This window comes from Maniola hyperantus, chromosome 21 (genome assembly GCF_902806685.2).
Source record: "Maniola hyperantus chromosome 21, iAphHyp1.2, whole genome shotgun sequence".
In the NCBI taxonomy this organism is placed as follows: domain Eukaryota; kingdom Metazoa; phylum Arthropoda; class Insecta; order Lepidoptera; family Nymphalidae; genus Maniola; species Maniola hyperantus.
Genome location: NC_048556.1, coordinates 10,562,261 through 10,590,137, shown reverse-complemented (window position 1 = coordinate 10,590,137; position 27,877 = coordinate 10,562,261). Strand labels below are relative to the sequence as shown.

Here is a 27,877-nt window from a genome sequence, read left to right as displayed (position 1 = left end):
AATTTGTTAGTCTGAAGCTCTAGTGTAACTTATTTTACCACAATTTGAGAGTTAAACACTAACTATAAGTACCTTACAGATTGAGGTTCATAGATTGAACTAAATTAACAATTAATGAAAATTGGTAAGTATTTTCAACTCTATTTTTAGCAAACCTTTAAACATTTCGGTAAAGAAAGTGTATTAATAATAATGTTAGTAATTCTCTCAAATTGTTATAGTTTTAGTTTTAATCATACATATAAGTCCCGCAAATTACTATTGCGCTGGAACCATGTCTCATTAACATCAAAATGACGTCATTTTGACGTCAACATGAAAAAAGGCATGCTGTTATAGAGGGTTGATAAAATCAATAGCCGTATATTATGAGTATGCGAAAACATATTAATTATGTGCGTGTGTGTTTGTTTGTCCTCCAATCACGTCGCAACGGAGCAACGGATCGACGTGATATTTTGCACGGGTAAGATGGATAGCCGTTACTGAAAGGCCTGGAGAGTGGCAGAGGCTACTTTTATCCTGGAAAATCACAATGTTTTTAATATTAACTAAGTAGTACCTATCTAATATCTTCTTTGGTGGTTACTTTAGTTACACCACTCTTGACAAAAATGTGCCAAATGCCGGCCACAGTCCTCAGACCACTAAGGTAGGTAGTTCACACAAGGCATAGCCCAAGGTGCCGACCTGCGACAACCACCCGCATTTAAACTTGCGCGCCATTCAAATTTCAAAGTTCAAACCTGTACGCCAAAAAGAAAAAAAATATGGCTATAATATTATACACACTATCAACTTTTCAGATTGTGAGTTGTGACAGATAATATAGTGGTTGCGGGTAACTTTAGAAACGTGACTATTTATGTGAGTCGGTTTGATGCACGAAGGTTTGACGCAAAATAATGACATTAAATTAATATAAACGTTAATCCCTGTAAAAAAATATTTAAAGATAAAAGATCAAAATAATTTTATAGTTTATATATTTTTTTTTTTTTTTCAAGGTTCTACTTTATATATATTTTTTTTTAAAGTTTATATATATATCACACTAACTACGTACGACTTAAAATTATATTATAGTCCGGCATTATTGGCGTTCCCAACTTTAAAAAAAAATAGAAATAGCAAGCAAACGAGCAGGCGGGTCAACAAGCAGCCTGGTGGGTCAAATGATTACTAAACCGCCTATGAACATTTGCAGCACCATGATCCGTATTGTTTTCAAATTAAGTTAAGAGTAGGTTTTTAGTACATTTAAATCAAAGTATAATTATAGATGGTATTGTGAATGAAGAAATAAGTTCATGCCTTGCCTTAGGGCTTAGATAGGTGATAGTGTGGAATTACCTTATGTTAGTTTGACAGCGAAAAGGTATTTTTTTTCCTTATGTAAAAAGTACTCTGTGGTATTTTTCGTGTGGCAACATTGTCTGAAACTGATGTTTGACAATTTGAACTTGCTTGTTTTCAAATTATAACGAATTTTTGAAGCATAGAAATAAAATTGAATGTTATAATAATTTCACTGACGAATTTTAAGGTTTTTGTATTAAAAACAAAATAGTTTTAGTGAACTTGTCATTGTGCAGTGTTTTATGTGTGATATATCAAGATGACGTCCGAGAAAGGATGCAGAAAAGACAAAAATCAAAACATTCAAGTGTTCGTGAGGCTAAGGTAAAGCTTTGCGATTTTACGATGTTTTTACTACTTTCGTTAGAATTTGAACATTCTTACAGGTTTGAACTGTACTATAAATTTATCACAATGCACTTAAAAATTTAATTTATCATGTAAATATCACAAGAATGACTCATGTGTTTGAGGTAGGCGTCATAGCTTCATTGATATTTTGAACGGTTAAAATCTTTATATTCTGGCTATATCATGAGATTTTTATCATGTTATTGCAGTCTGTTTACCTCAAAAAAGTTATGAGTTAGTTTTTAAGTCTTAAAATCTGCATCAAATCTCTAAAATCATTGCTTTGATTGACTATTTTTACTCTTGCTTAATTCTTTAACTCAACATAGCCTATAAAGTGTGATAAGCCTATCTGAACTGAGAATTATAGAGAGAGTAAACTAAGTATGAAGTTTTGGTGCAAAAATGGATGGATTTCTCCTTGTTAATAAATTTAAGTCCCCTGCCGCACTAAGTTTTTGTTTGTTCAGGCTAGTCTCAAAAATTACTGTACAGATTTTCATACAATTTTAACCAATAGAAAGAGGGATTACCTAAGGAGATCTGAGATTATAGGCTATAATTATGAACATTAAGCAAAAAAAAAACTGGTGGCAGGATCATAACTGTGAATTAAGATGGAACACATTGTCCCATCTGGTAGCCTGCATAGGCATTGTGACATAGTTAAAGGGACATGAAATCATGTATAGATCAGATAGATTTTTTTTTTAAATTTTGTGATTTGCGATCAGTTCGAGGACTTTTAGCAAATTAGGTGTAGGTTCATGTTTTGTAGCGGCTGCTCCTCTTTAGGAGCTAGCACTCAACTCTTATATAAAGATATATATAGATAGATACTCACAAATAAAGAAATTTGATTTGATTTGATTTTTCTCAATGTTTGATTTGACTGAACTCTTTGATTTTCTGGGATAAAAAGTAGCCTATGTTACTCTCCGTCCTTTCAACTATTTCTATGCAAAAAAACAAGTCTATTGGCAGCTTAGTTAGGGTGCGAAGGAAGGACAAACAAACACACTTTTGTATTTATAGATGAGCGTTTATTTGACCTGCAGCTCTAACCAGCAGTGCGCAGGACTGCAAATACTTTTCTTATACATGGCATAATAATGTATGGTAGCAACCTCTGAGTTTCTTGCTGGTTCTTCTCGGTAGGAAAGGCATTCCAAACCAGTGGTAGATGCTGTTGACGATTCAAAAATACTTGTAAAAGTTTAATTGAAAAGAAAAAAAAAAATTTTTTTATTCTATTTTATAATATTAAGTACTTATAGATAATTTTTTTGATCAGGCCTCTGAACCAGAGGGAGCGAGACATCAAGTCCCTGGGTGTGGTGGAAGTTGCCAATGGGCGGGAGGTGGTGGTGCGCCAGTCCCATCAGAGCATGCACAATAAGAGGTTCACCTTTGACCGAGCCTTCCCACCACATTCCAATCAGGTCAGTAAAATCAGGACAGGCTCACTTGGTCACAGGCCTCCATCTTATCTCCACGGACGAATGAATCGCGGCGATACAGTGCAACAGTGCTACCTTGGCGCGTGGCGAAAATCGGAACTACGTTGCTGTCAAGTGTTTCCTTTGTCCTTGTTTGAAAATTCTAAGCCTTTGTTCTCCAGCAGCACCCCCCTGTCATTGTCATTCAAGTGCCAAGAGGGCCTTGTCGCACTGTAGTCTCGCTGTGCCACCAAATTCGATACAACTCTTATAGACTGGAGATCCACGTGGCGATAGTACCGGCACCAAAAGTTGGTCGGACTCGTCGCGATGCCCTCACCCGTGGACATGGCGCACTAGTCTATAAATTTAAAAAAAACGTGAAAGAAACTCAGCAGTTGCTCTTTTAGGGTTCCGTACCTCAAAAGGAAAAACGGAACCCTTATAGGATCACTTTGTTGTCTGTCTGTCTGTCTGTCAAGAAACCTACAGGGTACTTCCCGTTGACCTAGAATCATGAAATTTGGCAGGTCTTATAGCAGACATACAGGGAAAAATCTGAAAACCGTGAATTTGTGGTCATATCATATCACACACAAAAAAATTAAATTGTGGTCATGAACTAATAATTAGTATTTTCAATTTTTGAAGTAAGATAACTATATCAAGTGGGGTATCATATGAAAGGGCTTCACCTGTGCATTCTAAAACAGAGTTTTATTTTTATGCATGTTTTTGAATTATCTTGCAAAATGTCGAAAAAATACGACTGTAGTACGGAACCCTCGTTGCGCGCGCACTTGGCTGGTTTTTTAAAAACAAAATGATACAATATGTAAATATGCAATACATGAGCAATGTAGCTATTACACTACAAAGCCGACTGTTTCCATGTCATTTCCACTTTGTCATTTCGAAAATCGGCAATTGCTTAATAACCGCGACTTAAGCGCGAAACAAGCTATGGGACGCGTCCGTAATCCGCGGCTGACAGCCGCGACTATATGTGTGCACAGTCTTTTGGGACGCGGCTTGCGAGATATCTCCTGGACGTCCGAGCGCTCAAGGTACGGGACAACCCTCCACCTCCCATGGCCCCACCAACCTCTCGGTTATATGGGCCGAATCGCGGGAGGGCGCCCGTTCGGTACTTGCTCTTGGCATTTTGGCGCTCAAGGTACGTCCGCAACTTACGCCCGATAGTTTGCACAGTTGCACCTATAAGACTAAGGCGATACGATGCGTGTCCAGTGCGTTGCGGCGCCCGCACCGCTGTGGATTTCAGTATTAGATGCCACACGGGCACTACGTTGCCGCTCTGCCAGAGAGTAAGGTGTTGCACCGCATCAGTGCATCACCCCTCCCCGCCTCGTCTCTCGTGCCTCAAATCCGTTGCGCGTGCGGTGCGGCGCCGCACGACGTCGTAACGCATCGTGTAGCATGGTATAGGGATTTCTACAGCGGCACCGCCAACGCAACGCATCGTGTGGCTTCACCCTAAGTCCGATATAATTTGTTTCCGCCTTTAACATGGTCATGTACGGATATTCATCTTCCAGGTAGAAGTATACCAAGCGGTGGTGAGTCCGCTGATAGAGGAGGTGCTAGCGGGGTACAACTGCACTGTGTTCGCGTATGGGCAAACTGGCACGGGCAAGACCCACACCATGGTGGGCGAGGCAGCTGCCGATGAGTCCACTTGGCAGACGGTGAGTGTTCTACAAACAACGTTCGCGTGGATTTAGCTCTTCAAAAATCCCGTGGGAACTCTTTGATTTCCCAGGATAAAAAGTAAGCCTATGTAACTCTCCAGGTCTTGATCTATACCCATGCAAAAAATCACGTCAATCCGTTGCACCGTTGCGACGTGATTGAAGGACAAACCAACAAAAAAACACAGTTTCGCATTTATAATAAGGGTACTGAGGTACTGATTTTGAATAAAACATTTGATTTGATTTGATATAAGATGTAATCAAATAATCTGTTTGTATGACAGGACCCCTTAGCTGGTATAATCCCGCGCGCTCTCAGCCAACTGTTCGACGAGCTGCGTATATCCAACACGGAGTACACGGTGCGGGTGTCTTACCTCGAGCTGTATAACGAGGAACTGTTCGACTTGCTCTCGGGCTCCGAGGACAACTCCAAGCTGAGGATCTATGAGGATGTCACGAGGAAGGGCGCTAACATTGTCAATGGCTTGGAGGAGATCGCTGTGAGTATATCTGCATAACCCCGCGCGCTCTCAGCCAACTGTTCGACCAGCTGCGTATATCCAACTCGGAGTACACGATGCGCGTGTCTTACCTCCAATCCAGTTAACATTTCTAACCAACCGTATCCACAGATAGGTAAAATCACATTTATTCATACAAATTGGAAGGTTGTAATAGATATTGGTTGGTCTGGGATCGGTATGGGGATGGAGGAGCCGATCTAGGTAGGTAGGGTAGGTTTGTTTGGCCTAGTTACTTTTATTAAATTAATAGTTCTACTAGATGTTGATACATATTAAATCTAATTATGGAGTTCTCGTGCATTCTATGAATTCATAACAACTCAAGTCTATACCCACTCAATGTAATTTTTGTACTTTTAGATTTATCAAAGCGTCAACTTTTTAAACTGAATTAAAATTAATGGCATTGCAAACTGATTATTCATTTCTTTAATAGGTATACAATAAGAATGAAGTATACAAAATAATGGCGCAAGGGCAGGAGAGGAAACGGGTAGCTTCTACGCTCATGAATGCTCAATCCAGGTATATTCAGTTTATGTATAGTACGCGACAGGCCGAGATGGCAATGTGGGAGGGAACGCGTCGCACACCCATACGGGCTCTTTGCTAACCCGCAGGTTGATTACGTAAAACTTTGCAGTAGCGACAGTTGTGTGAAATGTTCATTTGCTGTCTCTCTTCTTCTTTTGCTTTGTGGCTATTGCTGTCTCTCTCTAGCCGGACGTTTGACAGCAATGATCGCGAGATTTACGACTGTCGCAAGCCTGTCGCGAGATACGTAGTCACCTCGCCGGTGCGGACGAGCGCGGGTGACGTGTGGGTGTGCGGGGCGTCCCCCCGCCTCGTACCCCGAGAGCCATCTCTCGACCTGTACTATCACTTTTATAAGTGCCCCGTAAACGGTCAAACATGTTTGTCAAATATTACGTGTTTCTCTAATTATTTGAACGTCTGCGGTCGTTTTTGATGCGTTACTCAAACAAACTTATGTAGTAATAATAATAGTAATCTTAAGGTAATTTAATTAGAGTTGACTTGATGTGATTATATTATTATTGACTATTTTTTAATTTTATTATTTCTTGGTTAATATATTACAGGTAGATAATTATTATGTGACATGTGATATTATATTATATTTTGTGATATGTGACTGTTGAACATTATAATTCTAAAAAAAAAAAGTTAAAAAAAATAGCTTATTAATAATAGATAATAAGAAAATAAATTTTGCATGCCCACTGTATGGCGGATTGTAGCTGTAAATAAACCACTGTAACACCATCATTGTACCTGCAATCGTGCAAATAAATGATTTGATTTGATTTGATTTGATTAGAAACTTACGTGCTTGGCAAATTCGTTTGTCATACAAAATACGTGTTTGGCAAATTTGATTGACGATGTGTTTTGCCAAACATGTTTGTAATTCACTAAAGAATATATTTAATTTTTATAACATTACTTAAAAATAAATAAACAAATTTGTAGTTTCTGAGGCCATAACTTTATTCTTTGAACATCCAAAATATTCACCGCTTTTGGGACGCATTTTGCATTAAGCAGTTTGCTGCAAGGTGGCGTAAGGATTAATACACAAGCCCGGATGAGATTTGTATTTTTATAATGCGCAGTCATCTACCTTATGTTTAGATTGGGCTAGGTACTTGTTTTAGGTATAGTTCTTGCATTTCACGAAGGCGAGGGACTCATGCTCGTGTTTAAGTTGTATCGGTATACGTAAGGCACAGTAAATGTGTGCGTTTGCGAGCGCTTGCTCGTGACTGATCGGTCCGACATGCACGCACACGTACGTAATGTCCGTGTATACGACGTAACCACAAGTTAAGTTCACTTGCCTTCGTGAATTGCAAGAACACAAATTTTTTTTTTAAATTTTAACTTTTTTTTTGTCTCATATTGCAGCAACCAACTCAATGATAAGCATTTATTGTAAGTTTATCACATTTTAAAGTACCTTACTATGTAAGCAACTAATCATACTGTATTTTAGAAGGTATTTTTGTTCATGTTCTTGTTTTGTTTTATGGCTTTTGTTTATGTTTCTTCATACCATAAACAATTAAATGCTATAAATTAAATAAATCGATTTGGTTACTGCAATATTGAGGAAGCATATACAAAGTTATCGCCATCATAATGAAAAACTGTACTGTACTGTGTTATACAGGGTGTAACCAGAACGCTAGCAAAAACGAAGACAAGTGATAGTACTGATGATACAGTTTTGTACTATCATACCAGTGTATGATACTACAAAAAAAACGCGAAAAATATATAAAAAAATATCCTGTATTTTGTAAAAGACCGAAAACAATAAAACAACTGACTGACGCTAGGGGTCAACGAACGTAAGTAGGCCACTCGGAGTCAATGCCGCGTCGTACGTGAGGCACTGACCCCAGTTTTGCACTCTATATGTTGCGGACTTGTTAGTATTGGATTGTGTTTAGATAGTTAAACAATAATACTAAGTTTTTGCTGGCGTTCTGGTAACACCCTGTTTAATGTCGAATTGATTTTGCTTTGGAGCTAGAAACGTAAGATTTCCAGTTTATAGAAGTAAGAAGTAGCTGCAGTATTCTAGATCCATTATTCAGTCATGTCAGTTATATTTTGTGCGGATTGAAAAGATAACTGACATTTCCAGCTCTTCCATTTCACTTCTTCCAGCGTGCTTGTATATAGACGGTACTATCTCAATTGGGTATTTGCCTCCAATTTTTTTATTACTTTATTATAAACTAGGGTAAAAATAATGACGTAAACTGAAAAAACTAATTAATCGATCAAATGACAAAAAAGTTATAAGCGTTTAAATATTTCTGATCAGACAGAGATAGCGATATAGCATTTTGACGTCATACCTTACTAATGCCATAGTAGCTTCGTGCGGTTTCATACAAATTTTCGTTTTGCGAGAGAGGCATAGAAGACCCTCCCACTCCAAAACTAAAATGCCTGTAAATCTTTGTTGGATTTTAATATTTTTTTCAGCGTGTCTTTATTTTTATCCTAGTTTATAATAAAGTAATAATATTTATCAAATTCAAAAGTAGGAAAATACCCAACTCCCTGTGGCGTAACGTGAAACGTTTATTGCTACACTCACTACTACAACCAAGGCAGAGCGGTCATCGTGAAATAGGACATCTATACTGCCGTATATCTACCTACTAAATTCCTATGATCTTTGCAGCCGTTCACACACAGTATTCACGATCGTGGTACACATGAAAGAGAATAGCCCAGAAGGTGAAGAGTTAGTCAAGATTGGCAAACTCAACTTGGTGGACTTGGCCGGCTCAGAGAACATCAGCAAAGCGGGATCTGACAATCCTGCCAAGAAGGAGCGAGCGAGAGAGTGCGTGAACATCAACCAGTCCTTGCTGACCCTGGGCAGGGTCATCACAGCACTGGTGGAGCGACACCCACATATACCTTATAGGTTAGTCTATCTTCTATCTAAATACAGGGTGTAGCCAGAACGCTAACAAAAACTTAACGTTATTGTTATACTACCTAAACACAATCCAATACCAATACCAATAACTGGCTATACCCAATAATAGACCAATAATGGACTGCATCATCACTTACCACCAGGTGAGATCGCAGTCAAGGGGTAACTTGTATAAGAATTAAAAAACCCGGCCAAGTGTGAGTTAGACTTGCGCACTGAGGGTTCCGTGCTACAATCATATTTTATCGACATTTTGCACGGTAAATCAAAAACTATTATGCCTAAAAATAAATAAAAATCTGCTTTAGAATGTACAAGAAAAGCCCTTTCATACGATACCCCACTTGGTATAGTAATCTTACTTTGAAAGTTGAAAATAGCAATAATTGTTCATGAACACATTTTGATTTTTTTCTTGTGAAGTAATCACAAATTCACGGTGTCTGTTATGATACCCACCTTCCTTCCAAATTTCATGATTCTAGGTCAACGGGAAGTACCCTATAGGTTTCTTGATATACAGACAGACAGACAGACAACAAAGTGATCCTATAAGGTTTCCATTTTTACTTTTGAGGTACGGAACCCTTAAAAAGGTTTTTGTCTGTTCAGGGAATCCAAACTGACCCGTATCCTACAAGAATCCCTGGGTGGCCGTACCAAAACCTCCATCATAGCGACCATTTCCCCGGGCCACAAGGATCTGGAGGAGACCATGAGCACTCTGGAGTACGCCAACCGCGCCAAGAACATCCAGAACAAGCCGGAGATCAACCAGAAGATGACCAAGAAGGCTATCCTCAAGGAATATGCGGAAGAAATTGACAGACTGAGGAGGGATCTGTATGCTGCCAGAGAAAAGAATGGTAATTATTCTCTTGCTTTTTCTACCTAATTAGCAGCAGTAATTTAACTCTGGAATCTATTAAAAAAGATGGAAACGATTGGATGGAAAATCGGATGGACCTTGAAAATCTAACAGACCATCCATTTATAACAAGAATGGATAGTCATCATCATCATCATGATCAACCCATCACCGGCTCACTACAGAGCGCGGGTCTCCTCTCAGAGTGAGATGGGTTTTGGCCATAGTCTACTACGCTGGCCATGTGTGAATTGGTAGACTTCACACATCTTTGAGAACATTATGGAGGACTCTCACGCATGCAGGTTTCCTCACGATGTTTTCCTTCACCGTTAAAGCAAGTGATATTTAATTAATTTAAAAACGCACATAATTCCGAAAAGTTAGAGGTGCGTGCCCGGGATCGAACCCCCGACCTCTGATTAGAAGGCGGACGTCCTAACCACTAGGCTATCACTGCTTGAATAGATAGTATGGAGTTTAAAAGACTGAACTTTTCAAGCGTCCAATGAAAAAATTCTCAATTAATATTATTTTATTTTATAGTCTTTATTGTCTTTAATGTGGTATTTTATTTTTTACTAGATGATGCCCACGACTTCGTCCGCGTGGATATAGGTTTTTTAAAAATCCCATAGGAACTCTTTAATTTTCGGGGATAAAAAGTGGCCTAATATGTCCTTCCCCGGGATGTAAGCTAACTCTGTACCAAATTTAATCAAAATCGGTTGAACCGTTGGGCCGTGAAAAGTTAGCAGACAGACAGACACACACTTTCGCATTTATAATATTAGTATGGATTATTTTTCGTTTGAGATATATTTTTAAACCTTTTGAAAATTTGTTCAAAATTCAGCTACAATACAGTTTCATACTGTTCTAGGTGTATACTTAGCCAACGAGACGTTCGCTGAAATGACTCTCAAGCAAGAGGAGCAACGCAAGGAGATCCAGGAGCTGTTGTTAAAGAAGCGCGCCGTAGAAGAGGAGAGAGACCGTGTGGAGAGCGTGTTCAAAGAGCTTCGCGATCAATTCAAGGACCATCAAAATCGGCTCAGCAAAACTGTCGATCGACTGGGCGTCACTGAAAATGAGCTTGCTAATACTGCCAACGTGAGTAAACGCTGTCATTGTTTACTAGCCGATGCCCACGACTTCGTCCGCGTGAACTAGGTTTTTTGAAAATCCCGTGGGAACTCTTTGATTTTCCGGGATAAAAGTAGCCTATGGCACTCTCCAGGTCTTTATCTATACCCATACAAAAAATCACGTCAATCCTTTGCACCGTTGCGACGTAATTGAAAGACAAACCAACAAACAAACACACTTTCGCATATTTTTTTTTTTTTAAAGAATATTAGCCATATTAAATGACTAATATTCCCCTTTCCTCTCCAATTAAGCGTCAAGCTTGTGCTAGGAGTAGGTACGACAATAGTGCAACGGGCGGGATTTGAACCGTCGACCTTTCGGTTTTCATTCCACTCCTATACCGGTTGAGCTATTGAGGCTCCATTTATAATAAGGGTACTGATATAATAAGGGTACTGATCACAGAGTATGTGATTGCTATTTGCTACCACCGTTTAACTTCCCATCTATCCTCAGGAGTTGAAGACGACAAAGCTGCACTATGAAGAGCAAAAGCACCTCGTGACCAAACAGGCGCAGACGGAGAGCATTCTGTCGTCGCAGGCCAAGGAGCTGCTAGCCGCGGCCGAAGCCGCCTCCACCGACGCGGGCAAGTTGCTGGAAACTGTCGACAAGCGCAAGTAAGTGTAATACACAGAATTTGAATTTTTAAAAAGTGATCTAGTGCGAGTCAGTTTTGCACACGAAAGGTTCCGTAATCTTTGTTCAAAATTATGTACTTATTTACTTTTTAGTTTACATAATTTGATTTTTTTTGTACATCTATAAAATAAAATAAAATAAATAAGCCTTTATTATTCTGAGGGTTCACAATTTACAATTTGTTAATTTAAACTATTACATATTATTAAACTAGTTAGTATATATAGCAAGTTGCGTCTTCGGTAGCCATTTTAACGCCTCAGTGTCTTCCGACATAGGCCTCCTCCATTCCCTTCCAAATTGTTCTATCTCTGGCTTTTCTCTGCCACGTACATCTATACTTCTATACTAATATTACAAAGAGGTTATGTCGTTAAGTTTGTTTGTAGGGGGTAATCTCTGGAACTACTGAACCGATTTTGAAAATTCTTTCAGCAAAAGAAAGCTACATTATTCCTGAGTGCTATAGGCTATATTTAGTTTCAAAAATGCTTGAGCTTCCGTGGCGTGCGCTGCCCAAATAGTTAAAGTTACACGAAAACAATGTTCGGTGGAATTGTTCCTCTTAAACAGTTCTAAAAACAAGTCCGCGATAGCATATATCTATCTTTTACGGTACGGTACGGTGGTTTTGAAATGTGGTCTAAAACAAAGCTTTACTTTCGGAGGTTTTTTACTATCATAGTATTAATCCATATCAAAACAAAACTGTTCGTCATCTCAAGTATTTAATTTAGACCAAAATTGCCCTTTGTATCATTTCATTTAGATTAATATCTTAGAAGATATCACGAAACGCTCAGAAAGAATTTTTGAAAATTCAATCCCTAAGGGGTTTGAAATTTGTGTAGTCCACGCGGACTAAGTCGCGAGCATAAACTAGTTTTTTTTATACATTCTCAGATCCGTAGAGTCAACAAATCTAGAAGTGACGAAGACATACCGAGAGGTATCGGCGCAACGCCGCAATAACATCGTGGCGGGCGCGGACAACTGCGTGGCGTCCGTCATGAGGAACCTGGGGGATATTCAGACTGCTTTGGGTAAGGTCTTCTATAGGTTAGTCGCCGGCTTTATCAAACCAAAAACTTTGCAAAATCCCTAAAAAAAATTTAAGAAATTGATATGTGAAAATTATTTTTCAAATCTAAAATACTTAGATTGTATAACAAGGGCATTCAACAAGCCATGACGTTTACTAAAGATTGAGTTAAAACAAGACACAGCTATATATATATCTAATATAAATCTGTCTCGTTTTAACTCAATCTTAAGTAACGATTAGCGTCTCTGAGTACGGCTGTTATCCGCTTACACTGGGCATAAAGAAGAACTTTACGAGCATGAGAAGTGAAAAATATATTTGTTATTTCTTTGTTCTTGTTTGAATATGCTAAGCCTTTGTTCTCCAACAGCGCCCCCCTGTCAATGTCATTCAAGTTCCAAGAAAGCCTTGTCGCACTGTATTAAATTAATAATAATAATAATAAATCTTTATTTGTTCCAAATTACAACTTTGCTTAAAATTACCCTCAACCCCCAAACTAGGTTAACCCGTGTCATGGGGGTCAGTCTCTTCCCAGATATGCAATGACAATGTGGCTAATTCCCTTGTGCACAATCTCTTAACTAAACTAAAATGGCACGTCTAAATCTATGGCTATCCCTTTCATAATGTTGCGTGCGGAAAAGGATAGCACTAGATTTAGACCTGATAATTTAATTTAGTTTAGAGATTGTGTACAAGAGAATCGGCCCCATTGATTATTATTTTTACTTTAGAATGTGTATGAGCGCGCGCGTGTTTCGGTGTATGGGTTTGTATATGTGTGTGTGTTTGTGTGTGTGTGCGTGTGAGTGAGTGAGTGTGTACTGTCGTGTCTATTCCTATTATAAGTAGGTATTACTTTTGTTTTCAGAGTCGTACACCAAAGACAACATACAGATAAACAGCGAACACAAACAACAACTTGACAAGCTAGTGGAGCAGTCCATGGACACTGTGAATAACGTGAGTATCTCTATGCTTGGTAAACAAGTTAGTATAGCACTCTCTCTGTGATGGAATCTATATATAAAAGGAAAAGGTGACTGACTGACTGACTGACTGGCTGGCTGATCTATCAACGCACAGCTCAAACTACTGGACAGATAGCTATTACGACGTAGGCATCCGCTAAGAAAGGATATTTGAAAATTCAACCCCTAAGGGTGTGAAATAGGGGTTTGAAATTTGTGTAGTCCACGCGGACGAAGTCGCGAGCATAAGCTAGTCCTATACAAATGATAGAACCAAAAATCTCAGTGGGCGTTATCCATTTTGAGGCACCAACCAATCACAAACATGTTTTCAATAAACATTCGAAATTCAATTCGAAAATGTTTTCAAAAAACATTTGAAATTCAATTAAAAAAACATAGTCGGCGTGATTAGCCAAATTACAGATTTCTAGCACTAATAGTCTCTGAGATTAACCGAGGACGGACGGACGGACATGGCGAAACTAAGGGTTCCTTGTTTACTACGGAACCCTAAAAAAGTACAACACAGTTAAGTGCGAGTCGAACTCGCACACGCAAGGTTCCGTACCATCGTACAAGATACATTGTGTACTTTAAAATTTTCAAAACAAGGCTTTTTAACCGACTTCAAAAAAAGGAGGAGGTTCTCAATTCGACTGTTTTTTTTTTTGTATGTTTGTTACGCGATTACTCCGTCAATTATGAACCGATTTTGATGATTCTTTTTTTGTTTTTAATATTGTTGTTATAGCGGCAATAGAAAATTTCAACTCTCTATTTATTTCTTTACTAGTTGATGCCCGCGACTTCGTTTGCGTGGATTCAGGTTAGGAACTCCTTGATTTTCCGGGATAAAAAGTAGCCATGTCACTCTCCAGGTCTTAAACTATACCCATGCAAAAAATCACGTCGATCCGTTGCTCTGTTGCGACGTGATTGAAGGACAAACCAACACTTTCGCATTTATAATAAGGGAACTGATTCCTTTCTTACGGTTCATGAGATACAGCTCGCTGACAAACAGACGGTCAGCTGAAGGAAGGCTTAGTAATAGAGTCCCGTTGGCACCCTTTTCGGGTATGGATACCTAAGAACAAAGAAATACTACTTATATTATACTAGCTGATGCCCGCGACTTCGTCCGCGTGGAATTAGGTTTTTAAAAATCCCGTGGGAACTCTTTGATTTTCCTGGATAAAAAGTAGCCTATGTCACTCTCCAGGTCTTTATCTATACCCATGCAAAAAATCACGTCAATCCGTTGCGACGTGATTGAAGGACAAACCAACAAACAAACACACTTTCGCATTTATTATAAAGGTACTGATTTATTCAGATATCATCACTGAAGGCCACTGTCCAAGAAGATACGAGCAAAACGACGGAGCGTCATTCCGCGCTGTTCCGCGATACACTCGAACAGATGACGGAGAGCACAGAGAGTGTTCTGGAGAGGTTCTCTGCCTGTGTTGCGGCGTGCTTACAGAAAGCCGGCCAACATGACCTGACTGCCAGTGTGACGGCCTTCCTGCAACAATGGGTGAGCCTTTCCTTTCAAGCACTAGATGGCGTTATACAAACGTCAATCTCGCTAGTAGAGTTTTCTCATCGTAGCACTAGCTGGGTCCTAGCACCACACCAACCGGAAACAATCTATCTGTTATTACAGTTGAAGTATGTATGTCCTTCCAAAAAGTGAAAGATTTATTGATGTACTAATGGTGCAGTGGTCTACTCAGTCTACTCAGTCTACTCAGTTATGCGCTATACCTATTTTAGCGCATAACTGAGTAGACTCCTAGACGGTAGTGGAGTGATGCGGGAATGTGACAGTTGTCACAAGTTGACGAGTCACTGAGCTCGCGTCACGTCATCACACTCTCCCGAACCGCTCCACTACCGCAGGAACGACCTCCCTCGCCCGATCGCCATTTCAACCTGTCGCGTACACCCACTGCGCCCTGTGTACTCCACTACTTATAAGCAGTGGAGTACACAGGGCGTGCAGTTGTGCCTTATCCACGGAAAGAAGTTCGTACAGCGCTCTCTCTGTTACGTAATTCCATACAAATGATAGAGACAAAAATCTCAGTGGACGTTAACCATTTTGAGTCACCAACCAATCACTACACCACCACCACTATGTTTTCTACTTGAATTTCGAATGTTTTTTGGAAACATTTACGAATTGTGTTTCGAATGTTTTCTGAAAACATGTTTGTGATTGGTTGGTGTGCGCAAAATAGTCAATAAAATAGTTGCTTTGCTCACGTCTGATCTGTTTATTACAGCAACAAAACACATGTACCAACGTAACGTCTCTACGCGAAACACACGCGGCGCTCGACACAAGCGTGCGATCCGCGTCCGAGAACCTGTTCAACGCGGTGCGACGCGAGCAGCACGACAGACTCACGACGTGCAGGCGGCTGCAGGACGACATGCGGCACGAGATCGCGGTGAATTGATTTATAAACACACTAGAGGATGCCCGCGACCTCGTCCGCGTGGATTTAGGTTTTTGAAACTTTTGATTTTCCGGGATAAAAGTAGCCTATGCCCTTCCCCGGGACGCAAGTTATCGTTGTACCAAATTTCGTCAAAATCGGTTGAACGGATGGGCCGTGAAAGGCTAGCAGATAGACAGACAGACACACACACTTTCGCATTTATAATATTAGTATGGTGTGATGTAACCACAAATTCACGGTTTTCAGATTTTTACCCGAATGTCTGCTATAAGACAGCTACCTGCCAAATTTCATGATTCTAGGTCAACGGGAAGTACCCTGTAGGTTTCTTGACAGACCGACAGACAGACAGACGACAAAGTGATCCTATAAGGGTTCCGTTTTTCCTTTTGTGGTTTAAAAATTACTAACCCTAAAAATTACTAAAAATGATGTTTTTTTAGTAACTTATATTTTTATTATTATTTGGAAACAGAGTGCCAAAGAAGACCAAGAAAGAATAAAACAATACATGGACAATCAAGTTCTAGAAATTGAGCGCGAAAAGGAAGAATTCGAAATGATATTCGCGAAACGGGCAGAAGAAGAAAGGAGACTTCTAGAAGAACGCTTACAAAGACAATGGACGATTGAAAAGAACTTTTTAGACAATATCATTAAAAAGAAGTTATATTTATTAGAAGAACAGAAGATACTTTTCGAAATTAAAGCAAGTAAGACTGTCAAGTGTCTGAATGAGAAATTGAAAGTGTATGAACAAGAGATAGAGAAGTGCAAAGAAGATTTCTCAGAGTATGAGAAGAAGTTAGACACTTGTTTGAGTGGTTTTGTGGAGCAGTTTGAAACAGGTGAGGTTTGGTTTATAACAAACTAGATGATGCCTGGGACTTTGTCTGCGTGGAATTAGGTTTTTAAAAATCCTGTGGGAACTCTATAATTCCCAGGATAAAAAGTAGCATATAATGTCCTTCCTCGGGATGTAAGCTAACTCTGCACCAAATTTCATCAAAATCGGTTAAACTGTTGGGCCGTGAAAAGCTAGCAGACAGACAGACACTTTCGCACTTATAATATTAGTTATAGACTATAACAGAAATATAGATGAAATTTGCATTTATAATATTAGTAGGAATAGGAAGTAGTATTTTGGGTGATATTAGGAAACATTTAATCCATACTAATTATATTATTATAAATGCGAAAGTGTGTCTGTCTGTCTGTCTGTCTGCTAGCTTTTCAAGGCTCAACCGTTCAGCCGATTTCGACGAAATTTGGTACAGAGGTAGCTTGCAACCCGGAGAAGGACATAGGCTACTTTTTATCCCGGAAAATTTAGGAGTTTCCACAGGATTTTTAAAAACCTAACTCCACGCGTACGAAGTCGCAGGCATCAGCTAGTCTAATCTAATCTAATCTAAATCAGCCTGTGCTGTCCCACGTGTGGGCAAAGGCCTCCCTCCGATCCGACATTTTAACATTTTAACTAACACAGCTATTACCGTTTCCCTAGTGTTTATTGTTATATGTAAATTTGAAGAATAAATAATTTTTTAATTTTTTAATTTAAATTCAATATTTGATTTTGTTTCAGGTTGTGCGGTGATCACTTCCAATGTGGAGAGTTTGAGCGCTGATGCAGTCAACGTGGTAGACAAGGTCAAGGCAGACTTGGTATCCGATTTGCAGGACGCTCAGACCAAAATTCAGGTACAGTTCTTGCAATTCACGAAGGCTAGTGAACTTTACTTGTGGTAACGTCGTTTACATGGTCATTGCGTAAGTGTGCGTGCATGTCGGACCAATCAGTCGCGAGCAAGCGCTGTCAAACGCACACATTTACTGTACCTTACGTATACCGATACGACTTAAACACAAGCATGAGCCACTCGCCTTCGTGAAATGCAAGAACTATAACAATACTTTTCAATTTTCCATTTCTGTTGTCTTTGCGGCGTTATAAAATTTTACACTTACAGATATAATCATCATGATCAACCCATCAGCGGCTCACTACAGAGCACGGGTCTCTCAGAGTGAGAAGGGTGTTGGTCATAGTCTACCACGCTGGCCATGTGCGGATTAGTAGACTTCACACACCTTTGAGAACATTATAGAAAACTCTCAGGCATGCAGGATTCCTCACGATGTTTTCCTTCACCGTTAAAGCAATCACATGTCATTCTCCATGTCTTTAACTATACCCATGCAAAAAACCACGTCCAGCGGTTGTTCCGTTGCGACGCGATTGAAGGACAAACAAACAAACACACTTACCCATTTATAATATGGGTACTGATGTTAATCACAGAATCCGTTAGTTATAACTTGTATACATACTCCCACGTATATTAGAATATCTAATGTGAAAATTCTCCAAGTTTAAGAAATATACTAGGAACACAGAAATTTGTAGGAGATATTCAAAAAAAGTAAAAAGTAAAAGTAAAATATGCTTTATTGTACACCAAAACCAAAACAATAGACATATAACAAAGATGTTTGCAAGTACAATAGGCGGCCTTATCGCTATAATAGCGATCTCTTCCAGGCAAACTTAGGGTAGAGGATATTATAAGAATTAAAGTAAGCGGAAGGGGTGTACTAATTAAATAAAATAAATACACAATATACGTATTGTTAAAATGAAAACCACTTTTATATACTAAAGTATATAAAAGTATTATATAATAAGTACATAATTCTAATCACTGTTTCTTATTTAATTAATTTACAAGTCGGTACCATGAACTATTCATATTCTAGGCGTCACCAACCGTCTAGAGTCTATGCCAAACCATAGACTCTCGGAGAAATGTCAGAGGGTGCTAGGCAGTGTGCAGACTATCAACATTAGTCCTCTAACACACTATAAACAATCCGCCTAACAGTATGTATAAAAATAAAAATATGTCAGTAAATAAGAGAGGATTATTCAAGTGTATTTTTAACAGGAGGAAACTTCTTCTCTGAATCAAGAAAACAGTCGGTCTATGGGTCAGTTAGCCGATGACTCGGACGAGATGTTACGGGCGGTGCTGCAACACTACCACCGCTCTGTCGACGCGCTCGTCGGGGAAGTTAACGTGAGTCTTTGTTTCGCCGGCACACTACTGAGCACGGCGGTCCTCTCACAGTGAGATCTATAGAGCGCACTCTGACTTAGCTTAGACTTAAGACAGAGTTGAAACAATAGCTATATCTCTCACATAAATCTGTCTCGTTTTAACTCAATCTTAATTTAAATCTCAGCCTGAATCCAGCGTCTCTCTGCGACTCGTTTGATGACGTCTGTCCAGCTAGTAGGCTTTCTGGTGCGAGGTCGCCATTCTAGTAAAGAGATTAAATTCTTTTATCACAGGGCATCACAACTGCAACAATAGAACAGCTATCCTGCATATCAACCGGCACAGCGAACCTTGCGTCGTCATGCCGCTCACACGAGAACCAGCAGAAACTGACCCTGACAACCACTTCCCGGGAAATAGAAAAGTTCTACGCTAACCTGAGGGAGGAAGTGGCGAAGCTTGAAGAGTTGGAGACCAGGTGTCTGAACCAGGAGTACGCGGTGTATAACCCCTCTGGTAAGGCTTTAATTTATTGACTGAATGATCCAAAGATCTTGTCCAATACAGAGGTAAGAAGATGTTACATAATGTAAATATATAAAAAGAAAAGGTGACTGACTGACTGACTGACTGACTGATCTATCAACGCACAGCTCAAACTACTGGACGGATCGGGCTGAAATTTGGCATGCAGATAGCTATTATGTCGTAGGCATCCGCTAAGAAAGGATTTTTGAAAATTCAATTCCTAAGGGGGTGAAATAGGGTTTTGAAATTTGTGTAGTCCACGCGGACGAAGTCGCGAGCATAAGCTAGTAGGTCTTTATAACTCGTGCACATAAAGAAACGAACCGAAAATGGCACTGCTCATCTTCCCCTCTCACTAGCACCTATACACAGGTATATAGTGTAAGTGAGAAAGAATTAGTGGCCACTTTTGATAATATGCGTAATAAGTTGGCGAAGGTTACCAGTAAAGGGTAGAACATTTTTGTATCCTCGTTCCACTATTAATTTAGTCGAATGTTAAGGGCTCTTCATACTGTATACTTACATCTTTTTTGTACCGTTGTTCTTGCAAATAAATGATTATTTATTTATTTGTCGTTGATCGTCGGCGGTCGGAGCAAGTTACGTAAGGGCGGCTGCCTGGAGCGGGGGTTGAAGGTAGAAGTCCTTTTTGGTTACGAAAATGATTTAATTAGGACATTCGTGTCGACGTTGGGACACGAAAGCCTTGACTTAACTATATCTTATCTAAATTACAATACTACCTATGCTAGATTAATGCTACCTTAAAACTAACTCTATCGATTTTATATCGTCTATCAAACACTATGTCAGTCTATCCTTAGCTATTGCATAACCTCTTGGGGTGGTGCAGCTAAAACCCACCTTATTCAAATCGAACGCGCACAAAGAGCTGTACTGAAAGTGTGCTGCTTCTTGCCGCGTTGGCATCCTACGCATTTGTTGTACGAGTATTGTAGGGTGCTAACAGTACGTCAATTGTTTGTTCTCGCGACTGCTCTGAAGCAGCACTCGTGTATGAATTACAACCAAGAATGCACCCGTCGTAGGCCCCAACTAGCAACATATAGTAAACTAAATACTGCTTTTAGCCGTAGGTTTTTTGTCTTCCTCGGACCTTACCTTTATAACCAGTTGCATAAAATTCTTTCTCTCCACTCTTTGAATAGGTTTAAATACAAATCTTCTCTTCAGGAATGGCTTCTGAAACAAACTTACTCGGATACTGAAAAACTTTTGGATATTCTAGTGTAACCCCAATTGTACACAAACATATACAAAGACACTCACATATGCACACTTATACGTGCTCATTCACTTACACCCCCACACACACGCACTCACGCACACACAAACTCACACACACACACAGATAACATGGACTTCCACGCACATAATATTTTCTTTAGCTCTTTAGTTTAGTTAGTATGTTAGTTAGTATGTAGTTAGCTTTGTACTCACCGAGCTGGAGGCCCTGTTTTCCGAGACACAGTTTCTACTAGTTCGGAAAACAGGTGCACAGTATTGTTTTAGTAAGAATTTTTTAATAATTAGTTTTAAGGTACCTACGTGTCAATACTAACAAAAATATGATTTTGTATCTGGTAAAATAAATGATTTTATTTTTTTTTATTTTTTTATCGATTTCCCCTCTACCGTTCTGTGGTCGGTTAGCACCAGAGATCACGTACAGAGGTGGCTGCAGACTCTATGTGCCGGAACGTGATGAGATGGCATATTTCCACACTGGGTAGCTGGGCTGCTGGACGACATGTTAGCTCCCCCGGCGATGCCTGGGTTTTATATAGATAGGTAAGGATAGCTGTATCTGTAACTAGCACTGGCTAAGGCTGGTTGTTTGTTTGTTTGTTGCAGGCAACACCCCCGTGCGTGCCGAGTACCGGTTCCCGCGCACGCTGGCCGCCACGTCGCCGCACGAACGTATCCTGGCACGGTTCAGAGCTATGCGCCACAATACTAACGACGAGGTATACTTCTTGCATTTCACGAAGACGAGTGGCTCATGCTTGTGTTTAAGTCGTATCGGTATACGTAAGGTACACTAAATGTGTGTATACGACGTAAACGCAAGTAAAGTTCACTCGCCTTCGTGAATTGCAAGAACTGTAACTTTTATTATTATTATTAACAACCATAATACAACGTTAGTTTTGGTATACGCAAAAAAACGAAACACGTCGTATCGAATATTTCAATTTCAATTTCAATTTTCATTTATTGCATTTCCATCATATTAAGTATGTACAAAGTATTATGGATACCCAGTTTGGGTCGCAATTTGGTCCTTAGACCTTAGTAGGGAGACCGATATTATTATTTATTTTTATGTTCGTCGTTTAGGAAATCATTTACGACATTGTAGCCCTTTTCTAATAATTTTTTTTTTAATATTTTGTTGAATTTATTTTCATTGTTTATGTTACGAATTTTGTCTGGTAAATTATTATATATCTTTATAGACATTACGTAGGGACTCGAGGTATGCAGTACTAATTTTGATTGCGGAAGGTTTAATTCATTTGCATGTCTTTCGGGAAATCGACGGGATTTGATTTCTTTTTTTGTGTATAAGTGTATATTTCTTTTTACAAATTTGCATATTTCGATGATATATTATATGGAAGGTAGGGTAAGAATTTTTAATTTTTTGAAATGAGGTAGACATGAGTCTGTAGTTTTTATATTGACTAGTATATTTTCACATCCATACTAATATTATAAATGCGCAAGTGTGTCTGTCTGTGTGTCTGCTAGCCTTTCACCGCGCATCCGTTCAACCGATTTTGACGAAATTTGGTACAGAGTTAGCTTACATACTTACATCCTGGAAAATTATACAGATTTACAACACCTACAGGATTTTAAAAAATCTAAACCCACGTGGCTAAAGTCGCGCTAGTCCCTTTGAAAAAGGACCCCGGATGGGTTCGAAACTAGTCGAGCTAACGTCGACTAAACACGTGAGTATAGCCGGGTGAGAGATATTATATCAACAAGCAACGAAAAGCAGAGTTCCCACGGGATTTTTATAAAGTCTAAATCTGAGCAGACGAAGTCTCGGCATCTAGTATATTATAACTAGCTTATATTTTTTAGGACTGCATCCTAATAGAGACCGATGGCGAAGCCCGAAGCGATACAGAGACTTCAGCCTCTGAAGACAGTGCAGCATTTGTAGTCCCCTCTCCGCCCACCGACAACCACAACCACAACCTGAGCTTGAGTAACCACAACCTGAGCTCGAGCAACCACAACCTGAGCTCGAGCAACCACAACCTGAGCTCGAGCAACCACAACCACAGCGCGTCGATAGTCAAGTGTACTTCCGAAAACGACATATATCTGAGACAAGTGAGTATGCCTTTTACTTTTATCCTCTCACTAGTTTTTGCCTGCGGCTTTGTCCGCGTGGAATTACCGCCGTACTCAGAGTCGCTAATCGTTACTTAGGATTGAGTTAAACGAGACAGATTTATGTGAGAGATATAGAGCTCCGTCTCGTTTAACTCAATCTCGTTTAACGATTAAGCGACTCTGAGTACGGCGGTTAGATTTTTAAAAATGGGTTTTTGTATAAACCCGCATACCCGCATGTCAAAGTTCCTTTAAATTTTCCCTTCCCTTGCCCATGTAATATACGAAAATGTAAAACACGTATTTTTTCATTTTCAACCCAAAATCTAAAGACCAATTTTCATGGATATAACTTCAAAACTGACAAACTGTCACAGAAATTTCAAACCGCCATTTTATCCCCTTCGGGGTTAAATTTTTTTAATAGAGATAGCGAGCAAACGTTCAGGCGGGGTCACCTGATGTTAAGTGATTACCGCCGCCCATGAACATTTGCAGCACCAGAGGAACGGTCGATACTTGCCGGCCTTTTAGGAATTTGTTGGTCCGCCCCTTGAATAACCCCATGTTGTAATCTAATGGGAACACCGCCGAAGGGAGTTGATTCCACAGTTTCAGAAATCCTTTCTTAATTCTTAGCCTTTTTAATCCGTCCAGTAGTTTGACCTGATAGATTAGTCAGTCAGTCAGCTTTTCCTTTTATATATTCATAGATTTGATACGTTTGTTCCAGCGTCTACAAGACCAGCAAGGCAAGGAGAACTCCAGCACCACTACAAACCGCAACGTGTCGTTCAAGAAGCCCTCAAAACTGCCCGCCCCCGCGCCCGCCTCCCACAAGAAACCTCTCTATGAGAGAAACGGCGACAACTGACATATATACTATATCTTATATGATTATAATATTACCCGTGCCTCTGCCGGGGGGGGGGGGGGGGGGGGGGGGATTACGTAAATAATAATAATCTTTTGTATTCGAGTAAACTTTCACAAGTGCTTTCGAATCGTTGGATGCATCTACCACTGGTTCGGAATGCCTTGCCACCGAGAAGAACCAGCAAGAAACTCGGCGGTTGCTCTTTTCAAATATTTGATATACAATATTATGTATAAAAAGTATTTGCAGTCCTGTGCGTTGCTGGAACGAGCTGCAGGTCAAATCCACGCTCTTTTATCATTGCAGTAGCGACAGCAACGCGACAGCAGTAGCAATATTATAGTTCATTTGCTGTCTCCCTTCCTCTTCTTCTTATTTTGCTTTGTGGCTATTGCTGTCTCTCTCTAGCCGGGCGTTTGACAGCAATGATCGCGAGATTTACGCCTGTCGCGAGATACGTAATCACCCCGCCGGTAAGTATAGTATAAGTCCTGCAAATTGCTATTGCGCTGGAACCATGTCTCAGTAACATAGAAATGACGTCATTTTGACGTCAGCCGAAATAAAAATACCATCAGCTCGAAACTTCAGTCGATTGACGTCACTAAAATGGCGGTAACGCGCATTAGCATTTTCGGGACAGTATGCGGCAGAAAGTAATGTACATCGGCCTTTACAATGACATTTCGGCTTTGTAGAGCGTTGGTTGTCTCTATCACTCATTTCTATATGACGTGTCGGTCTCAACGACAGGGACAATGCTCTACAAATCTGCTCTCTATCTAAAGGTCGATGTACATGACTTGCGGCCGCGTACTGTATGCAACAGGTCGAGATGGCAATCGGGTGTATAAGGCGAGGGGATGCCCCGCACAGCCGCAGGTCACCCGCGTTTATTCCGCATTGGGTTAGCGCGGGGGCTGTGCGGGTGTGTGCGGGTGTACCCCGATTGCTATCTCGACTTATCGCGTACTTTAGATATAAATTGAACAATATGAGGCCCGCGATGATAATAGGCTACTTGACACTTTTTTCAAGTTGGTCTTAAATGGTTAATATTTGTCCTATTATATCAAAAAAATTAACACTATATTTTTTTGCGCCCTAAAAACCGTAAAACTTTAATTTAAAAATATATTTTTCTTAGCCACGTGAAAACACTGTCGGCCATGTTTGGCCGATAGATTATCTGTGCTCTGACGTCATGCATTTGTAAACAACAGCATAACCTCCCAAAGTTTAATAAACATGACTTCTATACTAGTTTACATGAAAAATATAGTAATTATCGTTATTGTATCATCCGAGAATGTAAAAAACGCATCGATAAAGACCACAGGAAAGTTGTGGATTAGAGTGCCCAGTGAAATAAATATACGTAACACGCAAAGACTTGCTTAAAGGGATCCTATCCTATATGACTAACGACTTCAACCCAAATTTATTTTTGCAAAGATCACTTTGTTGTAAGTCTTACTTAATAACTTATTCAATTTATAAAGAGAAAACGATATTTTTTTACGTTTACTATGAGTTTTTAGAAATATATAAAAACTAGCTTATGCTCGTGACTTCGCCCGCGTGGACTTCATAAATTTCAAACCTCCATTTAACCCACTCAGGGGTGGAATTTCAAAAAATCCTTTCCTAGTGGATACCTTCTCTTTACCTACAAAGAACACACCCACCAAATTTCATGTATCTAGGACCAGCTGTTTAGATGTTTAGGCTGTCCGTTGATATATAAGTTAGTCAGGACTCTAAATTTTATATATATGGATACTACGTTAGTCCCCGCGTGTCATAGGGATGACATTTCTTTGTTTACATATTTACACTTTGTCACATCATGGCTGACAGCGTTTTCTGCGTTTCAAATAAAAATAAAAAATTTATTTTTTTAAATTGGATTTATATATCCATCCTGCGTTTTTAATAATTGTTATTGATATATTTCGTTGTCTTAAGCAAAATACTATAATAAATAATCATTTATTGGACGGAATTAGATATGAGTCAAGTAGCCTATTTAGGTTTTAAACAGCCCATGGCAACTAACTTTCCAAAAAATCCGCTGTTTTTTTTTTTTTTTTATTCAGATACAAGTTAGCCCTTGACTGCAATCACACCTGGTGGTAAGTGATGATGCAGTCTAAGATGATAGCGGGCTAACCTGGAAGGGGTATGGCAGTTTTTATTAAACCCATACCCCTTTGGTTTCTACACGGCATCGTACCGGAACGCTAAATCGCTTGGCAGCACGGCTTTGCCGGTAAGGTGGTAACTAGCCACGGCCGAAGCCTCCCACCAGCAGCAGCAGCAGTATTTTTTCTATCCGCACACTAAAGCGCATAAAATCCACCCTTTTTTAAGAATTATATACCCACTCTCCACCCTGTGACACTCGCTCCATCAAGACGAATCTTATGACGTATCATTTTTAACTTACCAAAATCGGTAAAGCAGTTGAGTAGTTAGACCAGGAAAAAGTAGCCTCTGCCTATGTCCTACACCGGGATGTAATGTCCTATATCTGTATCAAATTTTGTTAAAATCTGTTAAAAGCATAGGCCGTAAAAAGTAACAGACACAGATTTTCGCATTTATGTTAGTACTAGCTGATGCCCGCGACTTCAACCATGTGATTTTAGTTTTTAAAATCTCCCGAAGGAACTCTTCGATTTTCCGGGATAAAAATCCTATGTCACTGTCCAAGTCTCTAACTATACCCATGCAAAAATCACATCAAAATTACGTGATTTAAGGACAAACCAACAAACCAACACACTTTTTTATAACATGGGTAGTGATGATTAACTTTACCGCGTGATTTTCAGTTTAAATGTCAACTTATTCTACAAGTTATTTACTATAAGCTAGTTTTTGATTTCAAAGATTTGATTTCTTCACGACATTCTTTTCTTAAAATCTTATCTATCTAAACATAATATTATAAAAAGATAAACCGACATTAATATTTATTTACATATATATTTACTGTTGTCTTTAGTTTTCGTAAAAGATAAACAAATCGCAGAAACCTATGTCTAACCTACCTTTATCAATCTCCAGGTCTTTTGCTATATCCATGCAAAAAATCGTCGATCCGTTGCTCCGTTGCGGCGTGATTGAAAGACAAACCAACACTTTCGCATTTATAATATGGGTAATGATATGGAAAGCGACAGTTTTCGGAATAATATGTAACCCCGTACTTGAACTAGGTCTATTTTTTGCATGATCAGCATGCTAAAAAACTTATTTCACATTTATAATGAATTTTTACACCAATTTTAGAATGGCATATTTTAAGTAGGTACTTCAGAAATATCATAATTTCTAAGTTTTTAAATACTATTATATATTATTACATATGGCTCTCTAAATACTACTAATAAATATTTAATTATTATGTTTAGAAATATATCCACCGAAGATAGTTTTTTTATTTAACTTCTAAATTTAATTTTTAAGGAGCTGTATTTTATCAAGTAATTTTTAGTTTATTTTACATAAGGTGCGTCCAGATCATGTAACATGTTATAAAACTTGTTAGATAACACGTATATGCGTAAAAAAGTACTCCTCACGCGACATTTTAACTTTTTGTGTTAAATTTCATGTCAAAAGTACGATTTTAGACCTTCTTTTAAAGGTATAGTTTAAAATGGCGCGTTTTTTTACGGTCTATATAGATTGTTTAGCGTTGTTATACTGTTACGTTAAGGCGCTCCGCCCACGTCAGATTTTTCAGACTGGTTAGATAATCAGGGCGACAATTTCGCTGATTTTTATCATAGATTTCTTGGTCGAGTTTTTGTGGGACAAAAACTGCATGTTTCATTTTTGCTGACACAAAGTCGGTCACCTATTGTCGGACGTGTGCGGTGCGCCTATGTTTGTATGCACCATAGTAAAAAGACGGTCTGCAATAGAACTGCAAGTCAACTGACACAAGTACTGAGCAGTCAGCATGCAGTCAGTGTGCAGGAACTA

At 39.3% G+C, this 27,877-nt stretch overlaps 2 protein-coding genes across 2 annotated transcripts in view; one reads left to right on the top strand and one right to left on the bottom strand.

Moving 5' to 3' along the window:
• The window catches only part of LOC117992525 (chromatin target of PRMT1 protein-like), a 106,014-nt gene that overhangs the window by 42,660 nt on the left and 35,477 nt on the right, over nucleotides 1-27,877 (bottom strand). The gene's annotated exons all lie outside the window — the stretch shown is intronic.
• Nucleotides 1,492-23,941, top strand: LOC117992168 (kinesin-like protein Klp61F). The gene is made up of 20 exons (XM_069505802.1): nucleotides 1,492-1,683; nucleotides 3,005-3,152; nucleotides 4,709-4,858; nucleotides 5,149-5,367; nucleotides 5,828-5,916; nucleotides 8,615-8,863; nucleotides 9,491-9,744; nucleotides 10,630-10,859; nucleotides 11,355-11,518; nucleotides 12,444-12,583; nucleotides 13,460-13,551; nucleotides 14,899-15,102; nucleotides 15,854-16,021; nucleotides 16,509-16,881; nucleotides 17,625-17,740; nucleotides 18,985-19,116; nucleotides 19,392-19,614; nucleotides 21,505-21,617; nucleotides 22,747-23,001; nucleotides 23,738-23,941. The coding sequence occupies exons 1-20, from the start codon at nucleotides 1,619-1,621 to the stop codon at nucleotides 23,876-23,878; spliced, it is 3,525 nt and encodes a 1,174-aa protein (XP_069361903.1). The 5' UTR covers nucleotides 1,492-1,618; the 3' UTR covers nucleotides 23,879-23,941.